This window comes from Macrobrachium nipponense, chromosome 20 (genome assembly GCF_015104395.2).
Source record: "Macrobrachium nipponense isolate FS-2020 chromosome 20, ASM1510439v2, whole genome shotgun sequence".
NCBI classification, from domain to species: Eukaryota; Metazoa; Arthropoda; class Malacostraca; order Decapoda; family Palaemonidae; genus Macrobrachium; species Macrobrachium nipponense.
Window position 1 is genome coordinate 20,943,330 of NC_061089.1, and position 23,478 is coordinate 20,966,807.

The following is a 23,478-nucleotide window of genomic DNA, read 5'->3' on the forward strand; positions in this document are numbered from 1 at the left end:
AGTTTAAATTGATGCAGTGTTAACATTGTTTTTTAAAGGAAATAGCAGTAAAAATGGAAGCTGACACCATATTAGGAGAAGTTCGCCAAAAACAGGTTGATGTAGTAAAGATGCAACAGTTATTAGAGAGCCTGATTTCGCTACGTATTGCTCGTCTGAACAAAGGAGCTGCCCATGGTTTTGTTGCAACTCCTCAGCAGGATCATCTGTTTACAATGACCATTAGTAAGTAAAGACACACATGCATGGCAGCTATGCTGTTTGGGACTCTTCTTCTCTCATACCTCATCCAATTCTTTCACTAACATCACATCCTACCATGATCCTTAGTCTTCAAAGACTTTGCTGTAATTATTATTATTATAATTATCAATATTATATTCAGATGATGAAACCTATGCATATGGAGCAATCCACAGGGGTCACAGACTTGAAATTCAAGCTCCCAAATAACATAGCATTCAGCAAAATTTCATCCACCTGAAGGGGAGGATGGGTTGGGAAATCTTACGAGATATGCTAATCAATAATGTTTTTATTTTACTTCAGTTCAGCTTCATACCCCACTGACTACCCATTCTTCTATCTGGTCCATGTCCTGACTAAGGCTGAGGGCAGCTTCATGTCTCATAAGTGGAGACTATACTTCACCCACAAATGTTGAATCATTGGCATACTGAACAATATTGTTGTTCCGATACGTAATACAAACCCTCGGTCCTTTAACAATAGGAAGTAGCTAGCGGCAGCTGGAACGGTCGTAAGCTTCGAACAAGGGGAGAACAGTAGTTAACTGCTTGTCCGATCGTCGCACGGAGGTAAACAAACCACTTTTGCTTTCGGCCGTGTGGAGACAGGACGTGTTCGTCATCGCTCTGCCCGCTATTGTTGTTGCTTTGATTAATTCAGCCCTCTTTCTGGTTTGTTAGTGTGGTATATGAATTGTAAGTACTTTCTTTCATTTCTTTATTGCATTGACTGAAATCATGAGTGATCAAGAAATGGAGATTTTGCCGCGCCCCCCAGTCGCCCTTAGAGTGTGTCCCGGGCTGGAGGGGCGTAGATGCGGCGGATTTAGATCTTTTGTGGACGTGGATCCACATGAGGTGTGTACTCATTGCCGGGGGCGAGAATGCTCCCGGGACGAGCCATGTATTACTTGTATGAATTGGTCCGAGGCGCAGTGGGTTCTGTACAAGGGCAGGAAGAGACTTAGGCCTCCAAAGAAGTCATCGGAAAGCTCTCCAGTGACTCCTTTGGTAACTGACACTTCGTCTTCCTTCCTGCCTCCCGGTCAGCCCCCACGTTTCGCGCCTTCCCCTGCGGGGGGGGTAGCGGAGTCCTTTTCCTCGCTCGATCCGTCGAGTGTGGAGGAGGGCGCCCGCTACCCGGACGTCCAGTTGTATTCGGGGTCTTCCGTCCGCTCTGGGTGGGGTTCGTCTCCCCCCAGGCGCGAGGGAACCCCTCTTACTAACCCGACTGTTGCTTCCGCAGATGTGCCACCAGTGAAGGACGACCTTGGACAGGTGTGGGAGTCGCTGGGGCTGCAGGGAGTGCCAAGCATTCAGGGGTTGATTCAGCGGTTGGCGGGGTCGGCAGTGGTCACACATGGTGTGGTGACCACTACCACTACCACTACACCAGCCTATGACATGCCGCCGCATCTAGTATATACGCCGCATGTAATGACGGTGACGCCTACAGCTGCGGTACACAAACCCATTGGTGCCGTGTCAAAGAGGACGGTGCCACCGCCACCTGGGTTCTTTGTGCTGCCGACCCCGGACTTCCGCTGCCCTAAGAGTACTCCCCTAGACCTGCCGCCAGTGCCAAGAATGACGGTAGCTGCCGACAGGACGCCTGGCTCTCCTGTGGTTCCTGCCGTACTTGCCGTACCTGTTGCTGTCCCTGCTGCTCCTTTTGTTTCAGACGCTGCTGTGCCTGCTGTTCCTGTACCTGTTCCTGTCGCTCCTGTTGTTGGTGGTGCTGCTACAGTCTCAGGTCTTTCCGGACAGGTGCAGTCGGGCCCTGTTGCTTCGGCAACTGCCCCGGCTCCCTCCTGGATGGAAGACCTGACGTCTGTCCTGCGGAGCCTGGTGAAGAAGAAGAGAAAGAAGAGGAAGGTGTCGTCGTCGTCTTCGTCGTCTGCTGCCTCCTCTTCCCCTTCGACTTCTAAGGCTACCAAGCCGAAGAAGAAGAAGGCTGCCTCCTCCCCCCCTAAGAAGACTCCTTCGGGATCTTCTAAGGGCCCGTCTCGCTCAGGCGATTCGGGGAGCTCTTCTGCTGGTCCTCCTGTTCCTTCGGGAACGGGGCCCGTCTCTTCCTCTGCAAAGAAGAAGACGACGGGGACCAGAGGAGTACCAGCCTCGGCTGGTACGTCCTCGCCTGGTGTTAGCGGTTCTGCCACTAAATCAGGATCCGTCTCGGCTGCTTCTCGTTCGCGAGAAGTACCGAGTGGACGCTCTTCCACGGGAGACCGTCCAGCCAAAGTTTTGACGCCCGAGCTCTCTCGCCGTCAAGACCGAGGCGCGGAGCAGAAGACTGGCGAGAGTCGTGCAGACGACTCTCGCCAGGCCAGTGGACGCTCTCGCAGCACGGACCCAGGATTGGCTGCTACGGAGTGACGTTGACACTGGGTCGGGGCTGACCAGCCACGGGTTGAGGCGAGGAAGGGGTCCCCGCGGCCGTCGGTACCAGCCACGGCTGGTACCAGCGGCTCGACGCGCCGAGAGGACGCTGGCCGGTCTCACCGCGACAGCGAGCCTAGCAGGTCACCTGACCGCCGCTCCCATCAGGACCGGGCGGAGACGGTAACCAGCAACAGCTCGCCTGACGCTCGAGATCAGCGTCGACGTTCTCAGCCGAGCCTCTCGCCCCAGGCGAGCGGCAAGGCTAGGCCTGCTGCTCGATCGCCACCGCGGGTTGACGATCAGCAGCAGCCCTCCAAGCACGCTAGTCCTGCCAGCGAGCGAGGGGGGAGCGTCAGGTCTGCCTCTCCTGTACCTTCAACCTCCTCGGGCTACACCGGGAGGAGCGAGGTACCTAGGAGTGATCGCGAGAGGTGCGCCGCTCGCGATCCCGCTATGACGCCGTATGGACCAGGCACAGTTCTAGGACCGACCAGGACATACGCGCAAGTAGCTGGAGGCGACCGTGAGGGGTCTGCCGTTGTTCCTCCTTCTGAAGGAGGAGTATCTCGGGATCTGTTCTTGCTGGAGGGACTGGACGGTCCTACTCCGCAGGACGCAGTTACTCCCGAGATACAGAGGAATTTTGCAGAAGTCATTAAGCTGATTCGTCAGCATAATGACCTTGCGGAAGGATCGCCGCTACCACCGGCCGAGCCCACGTCCCGGCTCGAGTCATTTTGGGGCCCGAAGAGGGAACCCAAAATGATGGTGGGGCTGCCGCGATCGGAGCTTGCAGACTCGGTCCTGGATCAAGTCGAGAATCTCGTCTCAGGGCGAGAGGATTCGCTGAAATCCGGACGGTCTTCCAAGCTGCTTCCTCCTCCTCTACAGCGTCAGAGGCGTTTCTACGTGCCTTCGGAAGACCCGATACTGCCGAAACAGGTTAACCCGGAGTTAGCGAGGCTGACTCCAGGTGTGTCCCTGCAGCAGCTCCTGTCGGAGAACCTCTGGTTCTCGCAGCAGGAGGCACTTGCCCTGGAATCTACCGCTATGGCAGCATTCCAGGCAGTCTCTTGGCTGGATTTGTGGTCCCTCACAATATCCAAAGTAGCGGCCGGCTCTGGGAGTTCTGCTCTCGAAGACGACGCTTCTTTCAGGAGACTGTGCCAGTCTGGAGGAAGAGCTATCTCTTACCTCGCCCATCAGACTGCTAACCTATGGGCCAACTTGGTTCTTCGACGTAGGGACGCAGTCCTTACCCGAGTGACCAAGGTGGCCGGGCGTGAGGCGGCACTCGGGCTTCGCAATGGACCCATTAGGAGTTCCCCCGCTCTCTTTCCCGTGCCCCCCTTGGTGGGGTTTCCCACGCCCCCTCTGGTGGGGCTCCCCACGGCCCCCCTAGTGGGGCTTCTCATGGCCCTCTGGCGGGGAGGGGCTCCTCATGTTGTAGAGACACTGGTCAAGCCAGGGGACCCTGTTGTTTCAAGGGTTCAAGCCAGGTCTCAATTTGTTGACAACTTTTCTCTGTCAGGGACATTGCCTGACATTGAGCCCTCACCTGATCTTGACATTACAGTGCACCGTGGAGATGACGGTGAGGAGATAGAGGCCCTCTTTATTCGTCAGAAGAGGGCCCTTTCTCCCTCTTCGCCTCATTCACGGTCACTCAGCAATCGTAGAAAGAACAAAAGTAAAACTGAAAGGGCAAGTGAAAGCCCATCTTCTAAAAGATCTGTAACACCTAGATCTAGGTCAAATAGTACTGGTAAAACTGATAAAGATCTCTCTCACCAGGACACAGATTCCTAAATTAGTAGGAATTTTAAGATCCCTTTCCTCTAAATAATGGCTCTCATGCAATGGAACATCCGTGGATTTATCAACCAAATAGAGAGCAAGTTCGGGTTCTGTTTAGGGAACATGATTTATCTGCGATGTGTCTACAAGAGAGAAGTTGGGAGAGCACACACCCAATGTGGGTTTTAATTATTCCTTTCACAGGGTCTCCACCCCTGATAGGTGTACGTGCTCAGGGAGGCACAGGCATCATAGTCCGCAAGTCTGTTAATCACAGGGTTGTTCAATTGAACACTGTGTTGCAGGCTTGTGCAGTCCAAATTTTTAATTGTAAATGGATCACAATTTGTTCTCTCTACCTTGATCCATCATTAGAAAGTAGATTGCAGGATGCGCAGGGTAATCCCCGTCAGCTAGAATTAAACGATCTTCAGACACTGATAGACAGCTTCCTAAACCCTTCATTCTGATGGGGGATTTTAATGCCAAGCACACCCTCTGGGGAGAGCCAAACTGCGACCGTGGGGTTTATACTAGAACAGCTGCTTGACTTAAATGACATCACTTTAATGAATGATGGTTCCCCTACAAGACATGATGTTTTTTCATAATACTGATTCAGCCATTGACCTCACTATCTGTTCTTCGTCTTTGAGGTTAGATTATCAGTGGGTAGTAGACCAGAATGATCATGGCAGTGATCATTGGCCCATTCACTTAAAGTATATGAAAAATATTCCATCTCCATGTTTACCAAAATGGAAAGTAGGGAGGCTGACTGGGGGATTATTCAAAAAATCTACTGAAGTTGATAAGAGATAACTGATTTTCAGAGCCCAACATCTGCTTATGAGTAATTTAATCAATATATTGCTGTGTGGTGCCATGCTGTCTATTCCTCGAACTTCTGGTAAACCTCATCGTCCTCTAGTACCTTGTGGAGCGATTCATGTGCCTTGAGCCGAAAGATAACAAGAACTTGCTACAAGAGATATCGTAGATATCCTTGCTTGGTCAATAAAATTATCTATAAAAGAGCTCTTGATAAGCAAAGAAAACATTTAAGCAGGCAAAGAGGGAATCGTTTATCAGATATATAAGCGAGTTAAAATATGATTCCCCTATGTCATTAGTCTGGAACAGAATCCGAAAGCTGCAAGGGAAATTTTCTCCACCTCCCTTGCCTATATTGAAAATTGATGGCTTACTCATATCTGATTCTGGAGAAGTTGCAGAAACCTTTGGTAGGCATTTCTCCAATATATCTAGTGCCCTACATTACTCTACTGCATTCAGGAATATTAGGGACGGTACCACGGTTGTTCCTGCTGTTAGTTCAAATTCAGAGTCATATAATCTTCCTTTCACCCATGAAAAGAATTAGATCAAGCAATCTCGTTATCTTCCCCAACATCTCCTGGGGAAGATGATATACTGTACTCAATGATTTTTAATCTGCCTAGAAGTACAAAACAATTTCTTTAGACATTTTAAACAGTTTTTATCTTTCAGGAACTTCACCAGTGTCTTGGAAGATATCGATTATTGTACCTGTTTTAAAACCTTTAAAGATTCCTTCCTTCCTAAGAACTATAGGCCAATTGCTCTAACCAGTTGTGTTAGCAAGATTTATGAGAGGATGGTCAATGCTCGACTTGTGTGGTATTTGATTCAAAGAATCTTTTATCTAATCGGCAGTTTGGCTTTAGGAAAAATAGAAGTACTTCTGACCCTTTGATGTTCCTTACTCGGGAGATACAGAATGCTTTTGCTGTGCAAAACCAGACTGTTGCAGTGTTTTTTGACTTAGAAAAAGCCTACGACACTACCTGGCGAGGGGTATCCTTTTGCAACTTGTAGAGTGGGGTGTTGTGGGTAATTTGTTCTATTGTCTGAAAGATTTTTTTGTCAGAACGTTACCTGAAAGTAAGAGTGGGCTCTTACATTTCTTCTGCTTACCCTCAAGAAGAAGGGTTACCTCAGGGAAGCGTCCTTAGTCCAACACTCTTTAATGTAGCTGTCAACGGCCCACCTACTAGAAACAAGTTCCTGTCGGGGTGCCATGGTTGGCCTGCCTTTGCTTGATGATTATAGCAATAATCTGTAGCAAGTCTACAGCTGTCGAAGCTTGTCAAAAGATCCAGACTGCTATTAATGCTTCAACATTATGGGCCAGTGCTAAAGGTTTCAAATTTTCACCAGAAAAAACCAAAGCTATACGATTTTGCCGATTAAGAAGAGTGGAAGAGATCCCTACGCTGTTTTTAAATGATTCGATTTTACCTTATGAAGATAGCATTAAGTATCTAGGTATTACATTTGATAAGAAATTAACTTTTGCTCACTGTTAATGAGTTATATGTAACGTGAAGCTTCGTCTTAATATTCTAAAAGTTGTTTCTAATTTTAATTGGGGGGCAGATCGAATCACCCTTTTGAGGATGTACCCAGATTTTATGCCTAAGCAAAATTGATTATGGTTGTCAAATTTATGGTTGTGCATGCAAGACAACACTGCAGAAATTAGATGTTGTCCATAATTTGGCTTTACGTATTTGTACGGGAGCCTATAGAACTTCTCCAGTAGAAAGCCTATATGTTGAGTCAGGATTTCCCCCACTATTTATCCGTAGGGAGGAATTAGGCTTGAGAGTCATATCAAGAGTACTTACATCAAAGCTGAACCCTAATTATAAGTATGTTAGAGAACCAACTGATAGAGCCCCAAATAGACCTAGACTGCCAAAGCCGCTTGAAGTTCGACTAGCAAGCTCTGCCAGGGAGGTGGGATTACTAACCCCCTGCAGTAGCTAAATGTTCGCCCTCACATTTCCTCCTTTGGAAATAGGCCACCCTTAGAAATCTGCCCAATTAGGGACAGCAGGAGTATCAGCTCTGGTGATCAGTTGAGGGCAAGATTTTTGGACCATGCTTTTGAACATGGTGATTCTCAACATATATATACTGATGGTTCGAAGGGTTCTGATGGTGTTGGTTGCTCTGTAGTGACTAGTGATAATATTTATTAAAAAGAAGCTTCCATCTAATTCCTCTGTTTTTACAGCTGAACTGCTGGCAGTTTTGACTGCTCTAAAGTATAATATAGTTCTTATACTAACAAGGTTTTTACTATTTTTACCGACTCTTTAAGTGTTTTATCTTCTCTTAAAAGCCTAGTCTCTTGCAACCTTTAGTACAAGAAGTACAAGATTGGTTTTATCTTTTAATTAATAGAAGATGTTTTTTCTGTTAGGTTTTTTGTTGGGCTCCGTCCCATGTTGGAATTGTTGGGAATGAGCGAGCCGACGCTGCTGCTAAGGCTGCAACTAGGCTTAGGCACATTTCCTTCACATGGGCGTCCCTGTTTCCGATTTTAAAAAATACCATTCGATTTTATTGTAGAGACCAGTGGCAGGCCCACTGGTCTACTTTAGATAATAATCTTAAATTAAAGTCTATTAGGCTTCTGTTCATCCTTGGCCTCATAGCCGGATGGATAGAAGGTCTGAGATAGTTTTAGCTAGATTACGTATTGGCCACACTAAATATACTCACGGGTATCTAATGATGAGTGGAGCGGACTAGGCAGGTTCCTCGCTGTTCCACCTGTCATGTGGATTGACTGTGGTGCATATTTTGGTGGAGTGCCTCATTTTGAAACCAAAACGTAGAGCTTGTTTGCTGGCAAATAAGACACTTGCCGATATTTTGTAGTGAAGGTGCTCAGGCAGAGCAAATTATGACATTTTTAAAAATATTGGTCTTTTTTACGAATTGTAATTATCTTTTAATTGTTTTAGGTTTCTTGTTGGTTTTTATGAATGATGATTTGTATGTTAGATCAGTTGTGTGTATGTTTCTTTGTGTGATAGCGAATTTTTTTATTCTTAAGATATATATGCGCTGAATGGCCCCTCGGCTCCGGCGCTTGGCTATGTGCCAAAAACTTTATAATCTAATCTAATCTAATCTTTCCCGGAGAGATGGTGGACGCTGCGGTGGAAAGGCGGCGCACTGATGACAGTGACCACTTAGTTCACCAGGCAGTCTCGAAGGTTACTGGGCAATCTCGTGTAACTGCGGCTAAGCCCAAGAGTTTAGCTGGCGCTTCCACGGCGGCTAAGACGGTTGCACCGTCTAAGCCCCGTGTAAAGACTCCTGTTGTTTCGACTTCTGCGAGAGGAGGCCGTAACCAGCCCTCCTCCCAGACCTCCTTTCCCCGAGAGGTGGTGGGAAGAAGTCGAAACGAGGTGGGAAACGCTAGGGACGGCGTTCCCCCTCACCTGCTGCCGGAAGTGGGGGGGTGCCTAGCGAGCCATTGGGCAACTAGGCAGCGCTACGGCGCCGAGAACTGGATAGTAGACGTCCTTCGGGAGGGATATCTGCTACCCTTCGAGTCTCGGCCCCCCCCTCATCTCCAAACCGGTCCATCTACAAACCTATGTCCGGGGATCATGAAAGGACAACGCTCTTCGACAGGAGATCAAGACCATGCTGGCGAAACGAGCTGTAGAAATCGTGGAGGACCAATCACCGGGCTTTTACAGCCGCCTCTTTCCTAGTGGAGAAGGCATCGGGGAGCTTGGACGTCCGGTGATAGACCTCTCTCCCCTGAACGCTTCGTTCGCACGACGCGGTTCACGATGGAGTCGGCACGCTCGGTGCTCGACTCGATCAGGGGGAACGATTTCATGCTTTCAGTGGACTTGAAGGACGCGTATTTTCAAATACCCATCCATCAGTCCTCCAGAAAGTACCTTCGCTTCATCTTCGACGGGACGGTGTACCAATTCAGGGCACTTTGTTTCGGTCTGTCAACCGCCCCACAGGTGTTCACGCGAGTGTTCACTCTGGTGTCAGCCTTGGGCCCATTCGCACGGGATACGTCTTCTGAGGTATCTCGACGATTGGCTGGTCCTGGCGAGCTCCCGCTCGCAGTTGCTGCAGGACAGGGATCGACTCCTCAAGTTTTGTCGCGATCTGGGGATCGTGATAAACTACGAGAAGTCCGATCTCGAACCCAAGCAGAAGATGAAGTACCTGGGTATGCTGATAGACACGGTAGCAGGGCAGGTCTTTCCCGCAGACTTGCGTATCAGCAAATTCAGGGAGGCAGCCGGCCGGTTCCTGTCTCGGCAGGAACAGGCAGCACAGCAATATCAAGTCGTGATCGGCCATCTGTCGTCACTCGAGAAGTTAGTCCCTCACGGGCGTCTTCACCTGCGGTCTCTTCAGTGGAGGCTAAGGGAGAGTTGGTCTCAGGCGAAGGATCCTCCTTACTTTCCCGTGGCTCTCACGGACAAGGTGAGGCAGGACCTAGCCTGGTGGCTCGACGACAAGAACCTCTTAAGAGGAGTGCCCATCCGCACTCCCCCCCCCCCCCCCCCCCGGAGATGCTGCTGTTCTCAGACGCATCGACCGAGGGATGGGGCGCACACCTGGAGGAGTTGCTGACTGCAGGTGTGTGGGACCATCACAAAAAGCACCTTCACATCAATGTCCTGGAACTCAAGGCGGCGTTCTACGCTCTCCAAGAATTTCAGGACCGCTTGGTGGGACACTCAGTGGTGTTGATGTGCGACAACACCACAGTAGTAGTGGCATATGTCAACAAGCAGGGGGGCCTAGTGTCTCTTCCGCTTCACCAGTTGACGGTGCAGGTGCACGAGTGGGCCACGGCTCACTCAATAGAGCTGTCAGCACGCTACATTCCAGGCAAGAGGAATGTAGTAGCGGACAAGCTCAGCCGTCGGGATTAGGTGATAGGAACCGAATGGTCTCTACACCAAGATGTGGCGGAAAGGCTCTTCAACCTTTGGGGGCGGGGGAGAAAGGTTCGTAGACCTGTTCGCCACCCGGCACAACAGAAAACTTCAGGTTTTCTTTTCAGCCGTGCTGGACCCATGGGCAGCTGCAGAGGACGCTCTCCCAACACCCCTGGGACAACCTCTTCGTTTACGCCTTTTTCCGTCCCCCTTATGGGGGTCTAGATTCGGAAAGTGATCAGTCGAGTGCTGGTCACTCCCAATCTCAGAATGATCCTGGTGGCTCCCAAACGAACCTCAAGCCGTTTGGTATCCGGACCTGCTGGCTCTTCTTGCGGACGCACCGAGAGAGCTACCCAATTGGCACACCTTCTAGCCCAGCCACACGTAGAACGTACCACCAAGCAGTCCAGTCCCCTTTCAACTTCACGGCTGGCTGTTATCCACCATCTCTTGCGAACGAGAGGCTTTTCTCGTAGCGCAGCAACAGAGATGGCGGACACGTCCGACAGTCCTCTGCAGCTGTGTACCAGGGGAAGTGGGCCGTCTTCTGTGGTTGGTGTCGTAGACAGGGTCTGTCTCCTCTCAGAGCCACTCTTCAGCAGGTAGCGGATTTCCTCGTGTTTCTTCGCCGAGAGAAGCTCCTCTCAGTACCCACAGTTAAAGGATATAGAGCCGCCCTGGGCTCTGTCTAAAACTGAGAGGACTGGACATCTCGAACTCGTTCGAGATCTCCTTGCTAATGAGGAGCTTCGAAACGGTCTTGCCCACCCAGGGAACTCAGGCCCCCTGCGTGGGATGTGACTCTCGTCCTTAGGAGTTTGACTCGAAGACCCTTCGAGCCACTCCGAGAGTCGTCAGACAGGGATCTGACCCTCAAGACCCTCTTCTTGCTGGCCCTGGCATCGGCGAAGAGAGTAGGGGAACTACATGGTCTTTCTTATGATGTTAAACACACCAGAGGTTGGGATCTGTGACGCTCTATTTCGTCCCGAACTTCGTAGCCAAGACTCAGAAATCCTGTCGATCCCTGACGACAGTTCGAGTCTTTCACGATCCCCTCCCTTCTGGACTTCACCGATAACGATGCGGATGAGATGCTGCTTTGTCCTGTGAGGGCGCTACGGCGCTATCTGAAGAGAACTCGACACCTCAGGCCTGAGTGTCGACGCCTCTTCGTTAGCACTGGGGTTACCAAGAAAGAAGTTTCCAAGAACACGCTTTCTTTCTGGCTACGTGAGGTGATCAGGAGAGCGTACGAGGCTGATGGTAGCGACGACATCCGTACGCTCCGACCGAGAGCCCACGAAGTCAGAGGTATCGGACCCTCCTTAGCGTTCCGTAAGAACTTCTCCGTGGCGCAGGTCCTGAAGGCAGGTGTCTGGGCCAACCAGACCACCTTCACGTCCTTCTACCTTCGGGATATTGCCCACAAGTCCTTGGATACTTTTTCCTTGGGACCTGTGGTGGCTGCTCAACACGTTGTGTAAGCTTACCCAGCACCCGAGCAGGCAGAACAGCATCGATTCCTGGTATGAATGGGAGAATGAATGTGCGAATGAGAGTGCAACTGGCTTCTCTTCACCATCTTTCTCTACCTCTACCTGTGGGCAGAGGGATACGGTCGTCACCACGCTGGAAGGGAGTCAGATGCAGGTAAGCTACTCGACCGAGCTCCATCCTATCCCTTTCACTAGGGATAGGAGCGTATATCCACCACTTTCTCTACAAGGGGGAGGAAGTGGATGCCTACATGAGACAAACCCATGACCTTTTATATTTGCTCCTGTACAGGAACAAGTTCTTACAATGCTGGTACGAAGAGATACGCTTGCCTCTCTCTTAGTACTCGGCCCAGAGGTCTGACCATTGATCCTGCGGTGCACACCCCGATCAATCGGACAGAGGCTTGGATCCCTCCCTCGCTCTTACGACCAGGGAGGCACTCTAAGGATGGAGGAACACCAGTCTGTTCATCAAAAGACTCAGATTCCTCCCACCAAGAAGTGAGTCTTCCTATTGTTAAAGGACCGATGGTTTGTATTACGTATCGGAACAAATGACAATCTGTCGAAAATTGCATTTTTCCTAACTATACAAACCTGAGGTCCTTTACATATAGTCCCTCCTTATGCCACCCCTCACTCTGCGTATTTTGCATGGGCCAAAAGCAAAAGTGATTTGTTTACCTCCCAGTGACAATCGGACAAGCAGTTAACTACCGTTCTCCCCTTGTTCGAAGCTTACGACCGTTCCAGCTGCCGCTAGCTACTTCCTATTGTTAAGGGACCTCAGGTTTGTTTAGTTAGGAAAAATGCAATTTTCGACAAATTGTCATTTTTCCAAGCCAACAATCATATCACTTGTACACACTAAAAATAACAGTGGACCAAGAACACTACCCTATGGAAATCCAGACAAAATAGGTCTTGGTTCACTAAAGATCCTGTCCACAGCATATTGCATAGGTCAACCCATTTCAGATGACTACTCATTAATAAACAGCTACCTCAAAAGGTTTGTGGTACGAAAGGCCTCTTAAGAATTGGGTACCGATTAACCCTTAAACGCCGAGCCGGTATTTCCGAAAGTGTCTCCTGTATACCAGTGGGGTTCGGATTTGAGCGCTGAAGCGGAAAAAATTTTTTTTCAAAAAATCTCAGCACGCTTGAAGTTTAGTATGCAACCATCAGAAATGAAAAAATATAATTATCATATATAAATACAGTAATCCCTCACCTATTGCTATTAATGGGGACCAGAACTGACCGCAATAAGTGAAAAACCGCAAAGTAGGGTCCCCCCTATTTTTTAAAAGCGTAGTATACATTTTTTTTGTGTACATGTACATGTATATGTAAATAATAACTGTATTCTTATAACAAGATACATAACTCACCTCTATCCATGTTGGTATCGAGACTAACCTTCTTTTCCCGACAGTCCGTTATCCACACTGATAACGCATTCTCTATTTGCACAATCCTCTTATTACGAGGAGTCACAACGCGCTTAGTGTCCTTGGAGAACGTTATTGAGGCAGTTTTACGGATTTTTAATTCGTCTTTTTATATGTAGCGAACCGTTGATTCATTCAGTCTGTACATGCGGGCAACAGACGCATAGCTACTGTCTGCCTTAAACATGTCCAATAATTTCACTTTTTCTCATTCACCGTCATCATTTTTTCTCTTCTTCTTGGGTTCACCAGAGGATGTAGAGGGTGTAGGACGTTAGGAGCCATTTCAGGGCGTCACAAGCACTATTTTGCACAAATAAAGCACAAAAGAACAGCTAAAACTTTCATGCGGCAAGAGTAGCAACACGAGCGTGAGAGAACAATGAATACGGTCTTCCTTCGCTGGGCGCTGGGGAGGGAGAGATGCTGGGTAACGCGTCTTGGTGGCTCGGCCAATCAGCTTGCGAGATTCAGGAGCCGAGATGGCCAGCGAATCAGAGAGGTGGATTTTGAGTTACGCGCCATCTCCGTGTTTGATACCTGATGTTTTCTAAATTACTCTCTCTGCCTTCTGCTAGCGTCCGCGCCATTTTTTTCTCACTTTGAATTTTTACTGAATATTTTTTTGAAAAAATCCCGATGCCAATGAGGGCGCGAAACTTGAGGCGCGAAGTAGCGAGGGATTACTGTATTGGAATATATGACAGCGCAAAATTTTTTATATAATTATATACAAATTGCGCTGTGAGCAAAACAGTCAAAGCTAATAAGTTAATTATTTTTTCGTTGCATTGTACACTAAATTGTGATGATTTTAGCATATAACAAATTGTAAAACGACCAAAGCAACACAGAGAAAATATGATCACAATATGATGCATGAATTCGTAATACACAGACAATAAAAAAAAAAAAAAAAAGTTTCAAAAATTCATCATAAATTGAAATATTGTGGCTAAAGACTTCCCGTTTGTTGTCAAAAAAAAAAAATGAAGGTAGTGATTAAATATTACTAGACTGTAAGTGTTTTATTTTATAAAAAAAAAGTTTACAATTTTTTCAATTAATTTTTTTTTAATTTTGCGTTTTTTTTCAAATTTTCTCAATTTCGTTTTTTTTCTCAATTCCATTTTTTTCAAAACCAGGATTTCGGGGAGGGTCCGAAAGTTCAAAGTTGATTGAAGGGTTGAAATTTTTGGCACCTTATAGTGATTTTGTAATGAAATAAATTATTTGCCAAAACTGATAAAAGCTACAACCATGGGTTGTTTTTTGTTGTATTCTACATGAAATTGCGTACATTTTCATATGTAAAACTATGTAACGGCTAATATAAAACGGTGTAGCCATTACGACAAACTGATGAAAGAATTTCTGATTTTTTTGGCAGTTACTGCGCGGACGTAAGGAAAATTTTTTTTTTTAATTCACCATAAATCGAAATATTTTGCTAGAGACTTCCAATTTGTCACAAAATGAAGGTAAATGATTGAATATTACTAGAATGTAAGAGTTTTAGCTTACATTTGCATTTTTCAACCATTTCGGTCGAGTCAAAGTTGACCGAGGGTTGAAATTTTGGCTCTTATTGTGATTTATATGAAAATATTTCAAAACTTATAAAAGCTACAACCATGGGTTGTCTTTTTGTTGTATTCTACATGAAATTGCGCACATATTCATATATAAAACTTTATGTAACGGCTAATATAAAACGTTGCAAACATTATGACAAACTGACGAAAGAATTTCTGATTTTTTCGGCAGAGTTATCGCGCGGACATAAGGAAAAGGATTGAATATTACTGAATGTAAGAGTTTTAGCTTATAATTGTGTTTTTTTACCATTTCTGTTGAGTCAAAGTTGACAGAAGTTTGAAATTTTGGCACTTATTGTGATTTATATGAAAATATTTCAAAACTGATAAAAGCTACAACCATGGGTTGTTTTTTGTTGTATTCTACATGAAATTGCACACATTTTCATATATAAAACTTTATTTAACGGCTAATATAAAGCGTTGCAAACATTATGACAAACTGACGAAAGAATTTCTGATTTTTTCAGCAGTTATCGCGCGGACATAAGGAAAAAGTTTTTTAAAAAATTCACCATAAATCGAAATATTGTGCTAGAGACTTTCAATTTGTTGCAAAATGAAGTTAACCCTCTTACACCGATTGGACGTATTAAACGTAGAGTCAAAATGTCTCCTGTATGCCGATTGGACGTATTATATGTCGACTCAAAAAATTTTTTTTTTTAAATTTGCGGAAAAATACTTATAGGCCTACCAGCCGAAAACTTTTGAATCACGTGCCTTGGGGGATTCTGGGAGTTCACGGATCAAGGCGTTGTTTTGTTTACAATCGTTACGCAGGCGCGCAAGCGCGAATTTCTTTCTTATCGCACTAAAAAGTATCAGTGACATATCTCAAAAATTCTTTCGTCACTTTGGCATAATTTTTGCACCATTTTAAATTATCCGTTACATGAAGTATTATATATGAAAATGTGCGCAATTTCATGTAGAATACAACTAAAAAATACTCATGATTGTAGCTGTTATCTGTTATGAAATATTTTCATATAAATAATGATAAGTGCCAAAATTTCAACCTTCTGTCAACTTTGACTCTACCGAAATGGTCGAAAAATGCAATTGTAAGCTAAAACTCTTATACTCTAGTAATATTCCATCATTTGCCTTCATTTTGCAACAAATTGGACGTCTCTAGCACAATATTTCGATTTATGGTGAATTTATGAAAAAACTTTTTCCTTGCGTCCGCGCGGTAGCTCTTCCGATAAAGAAATTTTTTCGTGCGATTGTCCTAATGAATTTGCACCATTTTAAATTTGCCGTTACTAGTAAGTATGGAAATTGTGCACAATTTGGGATGCACAATACAACTAAAAACAACCCATGGTTGTAGCTTTTATCAGTTTTGAAATATTTTCATATAAATAACGATAAGTGCCAAAATTTCAACCTTCGGTCAACTTTGACTCTACCGAAATGATCGAAAAACACAATTGTAAGCTAAAAATCTTATATTCTAGTAATATTCGATCATTTACCTTCATTTTGCAATGAATTGGAAGTCTTTAGCACAATATTTTGATTTATGGTGAATTTATAAAAAAAAAAAAAAACATTTTCCTTACGTCCGGGCTGTAACTCTTCCGAAAAAATCAGAAGTTTTTTCGTGCGATTGTCGAAATGTTTGCACCATTTAAAATTACCTGTTACATAAAGTTTTATATATGAAAATGTGCGCAATTTTATGTAGAATACAACAATTAATGATTGAAGGTTGTAGCTTTTCTCTTTTTTGAAATATTTGCATATAAATCACGATAACTAGAAAAAAAACCACGTTTGGTCAACTATGACTCTACCGAAATAGTGGAAAAACGCAATTGTAAGCTAAAACTCTTACAATCTAGTAATATACAGTCATTTATCTTCATTTTGAAACAAATTCGAAGTGTCTAGCACAATATTTAGATTTATGGTGAATTTTTAAAAATAACTTTCTTTCCCTCCGCGCTCCGATTCGAGGACGAAAATCTCCGAAATGCGTACGTCGCATTATCCTAATATTTGCTCCTTTTGATATTAGCAGTTTTATAGAGTTTCATATATGAAAATGTGCACAAATTCACGAAGAATACAACAAAAAATAATTGAAGGTTGTACCTTTTCTCATTTCCGAAATATTTGCATATAAAAAAATATATAAAAATTTCGACATTTGGCCAATTTAACTCGTCCGAAATGGTCAAAATCTGCAATTCTAATCTAAAACTCTTACAGTATCGTAATATTCAATCATTTTTCTTCATTTGGAAACAAATTGGAAGTCTCTAGAACAATATGTAGATTTACGGTGAATTTTTGAAAAAAAAATGTTTTTACGTCCGCGTGTTACGAATTCGTGCATCATTTTGTGATAATATTTTTCCGTTGTTGCTTTTATCGTTTAACAATGTATTATATATCAAAATGATTGAAATTTAGTGTACAATACAACGAAAAAAAAGTAACTCGTTAGCTTTAACCGTTTTTTGCACAGCGCGATTTGCATACAATTATGTATGAAAAATTTTTTTTTTTGCTACCATATATCGCATTATTAACATATGATAATGATATTATTTTAATTTCTGATGGTTGCATACTAAACTTCTGCAATGAAAAAAAAAAATGAGCCAAAAATGAACTCTTAATCTTCAAAACTAAACGCGCTGTGATTTTTTGAAAAAATTATTTTTCCGCTTCTGCGCTCACTCCAAACCCGCCCCGGCATACGGGAGAGGTTTTGATTTTTAGGGCTTCGGCGTAAGAGGGTTAAGTGATTGAATATTACTAAAATGTAATAGTTTTAGCTTACAATTGCGCTTTTTTATCATTTCGGTCGAGTCAAGGTTGACCGAAGGTTGAAATTTATGCACTTATTGTGATTTATATGAAAATATTCCAAAACTGATAAAAGCTACAACCATGGGTTGTTTTTTGTTGTATTCTACATGAAATTGCGTACATTTTTATATAGAAAACTCTATGTAACGGCTAATATAAAACGGTGCAAAAATTACGACATAGTGACGAAAGAATTTCTGTGGAACTCCCAGCATCCCTCAAGGTGCGTGATTAAAATTTTTCGCCAAGTAGGCCTATAACTATTTTTCCGCAAATATTTAAAAAAAAACTTTATTTAGTCGACATAAAATACATCCAATAGGCGTTTAAGGGTTAATAACTGGGATTCCACTTCATATGAAATGGACAAGAAGAAAACCCCTCCCAAGAAGGAAGAGTCAAAACTCTATGATGTTCCCTCTTCTTATAAAACACTCTCCACTGCGTCTTAGGCCAGGAATGATAATCCGGGCAGGGATTCGTTACAGTACAATAATTCGCTCTGCACCTACTGCGTATCGTATGAGGATCTGTAGACGTAGACACTAGAAACCTTGAGCACGGAAATCCCTGAATGCCTGGGCACATGCGTTGACAAGTCCGTGAAGACTCAGAGGAATCCATAATAAACAGAAACAATCACACACAACAACACGGGCACAAAACAACTGGTTTGGAAGGAGAGCAAAAGCGATAGCGTCTACTCTAAAAGGCGGGTAAAGAAAAGACTGAAATGTCATGAGGTCCGGTGCGCAGTCTCTGAAAAGCTATCACCTCTTACATGCAGGAGTTGCCAGATCTCACAGATTCCTTGCTCTACAGTCTTTGATTGTGTTAACCGGTCACTAGCTGGCACTTGGAAGTTATCCTATTGTTAAAACCGAAGGTTTGTTAGCTTTGAAAAATACAAATTGATTAAAAATTTGTCATTTTGTAAGTACAGTAGCTTTCTTATGACTAGAATTGGACAAATTCCTACATTGAGACCTAGAAAAGACAGGTATAATCAATGAAAGTTAAAGGTAAATGTTATCAGTTTTATGAATCTCAAGTTGTATGAAGTGCATTTACAGAAAAGAATCAAACAAAAATCACCATTGAAGCAAATTCTGATACATGATTGATAGTTATTAAAAATGACACAATTGAAATAATCGAAGACAGTTGAAGAACCACTACATCACCTCCCACTTATGTACCAGTTTAATGTAATCAAGAAAGATGCTTGTGTACAGTAGTACGTACTAGTATGGGTTTAAGACTTTTTGACAATTTTGAATGCATTATTAAAAATTGAAGATAGTTTTTGTATTTCTGTTGCATAATTACAAACTATATTTTATTGGAAGTTCCTTTTTGCCAGTGCTTATGATTATTTCAGTTCCCCAAGATTTGGTGAGGTATGATGACTTGGCATAAAGGGATGTACTAGCCCCTTTTGGCTGGGGAAATGGTTGTCTGTGGAAGATTCAAGGATTCATCTGTCCATCATAGCACTAAGCTAAAACAGCTCTCTAGCCATTAGGCTTATTTAAGATAAAATATTGTTATTCATTAAAGGAAAAATGTTTTTAATTTTTTGGAAATATTTTTTTATATTTTTACTAATAATTAGAGAAATACGTATATAGAATATGCATTAAATATGAATGCACTCTATAAAGTAGGAACCCTTGAAGCAATTATAAGAATATAAATGAAAAATACTAATCATCCAAGATTCATTACGTATATAATTTCCTCAGTTAATGATTACCTAATGATAGGAGTGAATTAGTAATAGAAAATTAAGGTAACAAGACCAAATATTTTTTTATTTTAAAAACTTACTGTGTCATTTTTTGCCACTAGCCATCATCTGTACAAGATGAAATAATATTTTTAACCAGATAGTGAAGAGCTAATTAGAGTGGAATATATCTCTCCCTCTAAAGTTGGGTGCCATCACACCTTACATAAATCTTAATTAATATACTCACCAGTAATGAGACTGTGTGAAGTGGACACTGAGCTGACACACTGGAACTAGAGAAGATGCATTTGTAAAGGAGTATATGTACTACTTTGTATCTGTGAAACCTAAGTTTTGAGCATTATGATGCTCAGTATTCCATTTTGAAGTTGTCTATTGCAGGGGCTACTAGCCATATAAAGTGGAGACTACTTGTGCTATATTTGTTCCGATACGTAATACAAACCATCGGTCCTTTAACAATAGGAAGTAGCTAGCGGCAGCTGGAACGGTCGTAAGCTTCGAACAAGGGGAAGAACGGTAGTTACCTGCTTGTCCGATCGAAACAAATCACTTTGCTTTCGGCCGTGTGGAGATAGGACGTGTTCGTCATCGCTCTGCCCGCTTTTGTCGTTTGCTTTGAGTATTCAGCCCTCTTTTCTGGTTTAGTTGAGTGTGGATGAATTGTATGTACTTGTGCATTTCTTTATTCATTAATCAATATGAGTGCTCAAGAAATGGAGATTTGTTCCGATACGTAATACAAACCCTCGGTCCTTTAACAATAGGAAGGTAACTAGCGGCAGCTGGGACGGTCGTAAGCTTCGAACAAGGGGGGCGAGAACGGTAGTTTAACTGCTTGTCCGATCGTGCGCGCGCGCGCGCCGAGAGGTGAAGAATCACTTTTTGCTTCGGCCGCGGGTGTGAAGGACGTGTTCGTCATCGCTCTCTGCCCGTTTCATCGTCGTATGCTTTGTTTTATATTGTGTTTTACTAATGGTTTGTTTTTTGATCTTGAAAATGAAAACTGTAAGTACACTGTTTTCATTTTCTCATTACTTAATTATGAATCAACATGGCAGCTATCGCCGTAGAGGCGGCGATTTCCGCTCTTTTCATGAAATTGAATTTAATTATGTCTCGGTGCCGAGGGTTCGAGCGCATCTCGCGCCGAGTCATGTATTTTGGGCGAAAGTGTGTAATTGAAAGATGTAGTACTCTTTTTCATTATATTTTTGCCCTGTGCGTTCGTTGCCAAGAGCTTGATTGCGCTCGGCACGAGCCTCTTATTTTGTATGAATAGAATGCAATGAAAGTGGATTCGCAATGCAGTTTTCTTTTCATTTTCATTTTATTAATTGCATCAAATTTAATTTTGGATCAATTTCCGCTCTTACCCGGGAATTAATCCTTAGGTTTATTGCTGTGAAAGTGAATTCGCAAGTGCAGTATTGTTCATTTTCATTTATAATTATGATAGCATCATATTATTATGGATCAAGTTTCCGCTCTTACCCGGGAATTGATCTTTCCCCCTTTAAGTTCTATGAAGTGAATCGCAAGTGCAGTATTCTGTTCATTTTCATATTACTTTCACTGCTGTGCGGGGGTAGGGAAGCGAAGGTCTGCCAGGAAGTCGTCGGAAAGCTCTCCCGCGACTCCCTTGGTATCCGATTCTTCGTCTTCTTTCCTGCCCCCCCCCCGCTCAGCTTCCTCGTATTTTTGTATTTGGGGTCTTCCTTCCGTTTCCGGGGTTGGGGTGGGCATGTCTCTCCCCCCCGTGCGTGAGGGAACCCCTCTTACTAATCTGTCTGTGCTACCGCAGGTGCTACATCCGTGGGGAGGACGACCTTGGACAGGTATGGGCCACTGAGGCGAGGGCGTGCCTGCATCCACGATCTGGCTGCAGCGTCTAGCGAGTCACTAGCGAAGGTCTGGGGCGGTGACCTTGGAGCGGTCTCCACTACAACCTTCACGGCCGCTTATGCTCCTTCCCCGCTGGTCTACTCCCCATGCTGTGTCGGTGACGCCGTCTGCCGCTTCTAGGGCCGGTCGCCGCCGTACCGAGGGAGGGGTATGCCGCCGCCGCCTGTGTTTTCTTCGTGTTGCCTGCCCCAGACTTCCGCTGTTCCAGCAGCTCGCCCATGGACCGGCCGCCAGTACCAGCTTCCCGCTGGCTGCCGATGATTCTACGAGGCGATGGCTGGGCCTGCCGTACCTGTCGCTGATGTGGTTCCGCTACTGGCTTGGCTGTCTCCCTTCTGTGTTACCGCTGCCGCTGTTCCTGCCTCTCCCTGAGCTGGTTGCTGTTCCTGTCGCTCCTGGTTCTGCCGCCGTCCATGCTGGTCCTGCCCATGGTGTGTCTTCCCCAGTCCCAGGTCCTTCCGGACAGGTGCAGTCGGGCCGTGTTGCTTCGGCAATAGGCCCGACTCCGGCCTGGATGGAGGACCTGACGACTGTCCTGCGTGAGCTGACGAAGAAGAGGAGGGTGTCATCTTCGTCTTCGTCTGCTGCTGCTCTTCCCTTCGACTTCTAAGGCCCATAAGCCGAAGAAGAAGAAGGCTGCCTCTCCCCCCTAAGAAGTCTCCTTCGGGAACTTCTAAGGGCCCGTCCCACCTCGGTGGGACGGGGGGTCCTTCTGCTGGTCCTCCTGCTCCTTCGGGAGCGGAGCCCGTCTCCCCTTCCGTAAGGAAGAGATAGACGGGGACCAGAGGAGTATCGGTTAGCTCTGGTACTTCCTGCCTGGTGCTAGCGGCGGATGCCGCTACGCCAGGTTCCGGCTCGGTCTCTCGTTCGCGGGAGATCCCGATGTACGCTCTCCCTCGGGAGACCGTGCAGCCAAAGTTTCGGCGCCAGAGTTCGCTCGGCGCCAAGACCACGGCACGGAGCAGAAGGCTGGCGAGAACCGCTCAGGTGACTCTCGCCAGGCCAGCGCCTCTCTCGCAGCGACCAGCTGGTAACCGGTCCCCCTAAGAGACTCCTTCGGGAACTTCGAAGGGCTCGTCACACTCCGGTGTGACGGGGGGGTTCTTCTGCTGTCCTCCTGTTTCCTTCGGGAACGGGGCCCGTCTCCCCTTCTGAGAAGAAGAAGAAGACGGGGACCAAGGGTGTGCTGGCTACCGCTGGTACACCCTCGCCTGGTCTTGGCAGCTCTGCTGCTAAGCCAGTACCGGCTCGGTTTCTCGTCCGCGAGAAGTTCCGAGTGTACGGTCTCCTTGGGTGACCGTGCAGCCAAAGTTAAGACGCCTGAGTTCGCTCAGCGTCATGAACGAGGCACGGAGCAGAAGACTGTCAGAGCCGCTCAGGTGACTCTCGCCAGGCCAGCGGGCCGCTCTCGCAGCGACCAGCCGGTACCTCGGGCGGTGGACGTGACGGTCTCTGACCGGCCATGGGTTGAGGCTGGGAAGAGGTCCCCCACCCGGTGCCCCTCGACCGATCGATACCAGCCTCGGCTGGTACCAGCGGTTTGACGTGCCGCGAGGACGCTCACCGGTCTCACCGCGAAAGTGAGCTCTGCAGGTCACCTGACCGCCGCTCCACAGGGACCGGGCGGATACGATGACCAGCAGCAGCTCGTCTGACGCACGGGACCGGGGTCGACGTGCTCAGTCGAGCCGCTCGCCACAGGTGAGCGGCACGGCCAGGCCTGCAGATCGATCCCCACCGCGGGTTGGTGATCGGCTGCAGCCCCCCACGTACGCTGGTCCTGCCAGCGAGCGGGGGTGGAGTGTCAGTCTGTCTCTCCACTACCTTCAACTTCCTCGGGCTACACCGGGAAGAGCGAGGTAGCTAGGAGTGATCGTGAGAGGTGCGCCGTCACGATCCCGTCACGACGCCGCACGTGCCACGTATTGGTCTTAGGACCAACCAGGACGTACGCGCAAGTGATTGGAGGAGACCGTCCAGTCGGGGGGGGGATGGGGTAGCGTCAGTTCTGTCTCTCCGATACCTTCAACTTCCTCGGCATACGCCAGGAAGAGTGAGGTATATAGGAGTGATCGTGAGAGATGCGCCGCTCACGATCCCGTCACGACGCCGCACGTGCCAGGTATGGTCTTAGGACCAGCCAGGACGTACGCGCAAGTGATTGGAGGCAACCGTCAGGGATCTGTTGCTGTCCTTCTTTCTGAAGGAGGAGGGTCTTGGGAGCTGCTCTTGTTGGAGGGAC

The 23,478-nt window shown here is 46.0% G+C and overlaps 1 protein-coding gene across 1 annotated transcript in view; it reads left to right on the forward strand.

Annotated features, from left to right (window-relative positions):
- The window catches only part of LOC135222978 (programmed cell death protein 7-like), a gene marked incomplete in the record, with an annotated part of 81,534 nt that overhangs the window by 14,376 nt on the left and 43,680 nt on the right, over positions 1-23,478 (forward strand). The window contains 1 exon segment of the mRNA XM_064261471.1: positions 39-225. Within this exon segment, the coding sequence (XP_064117541.1) occupies positions 39-225 (187 nt within the window).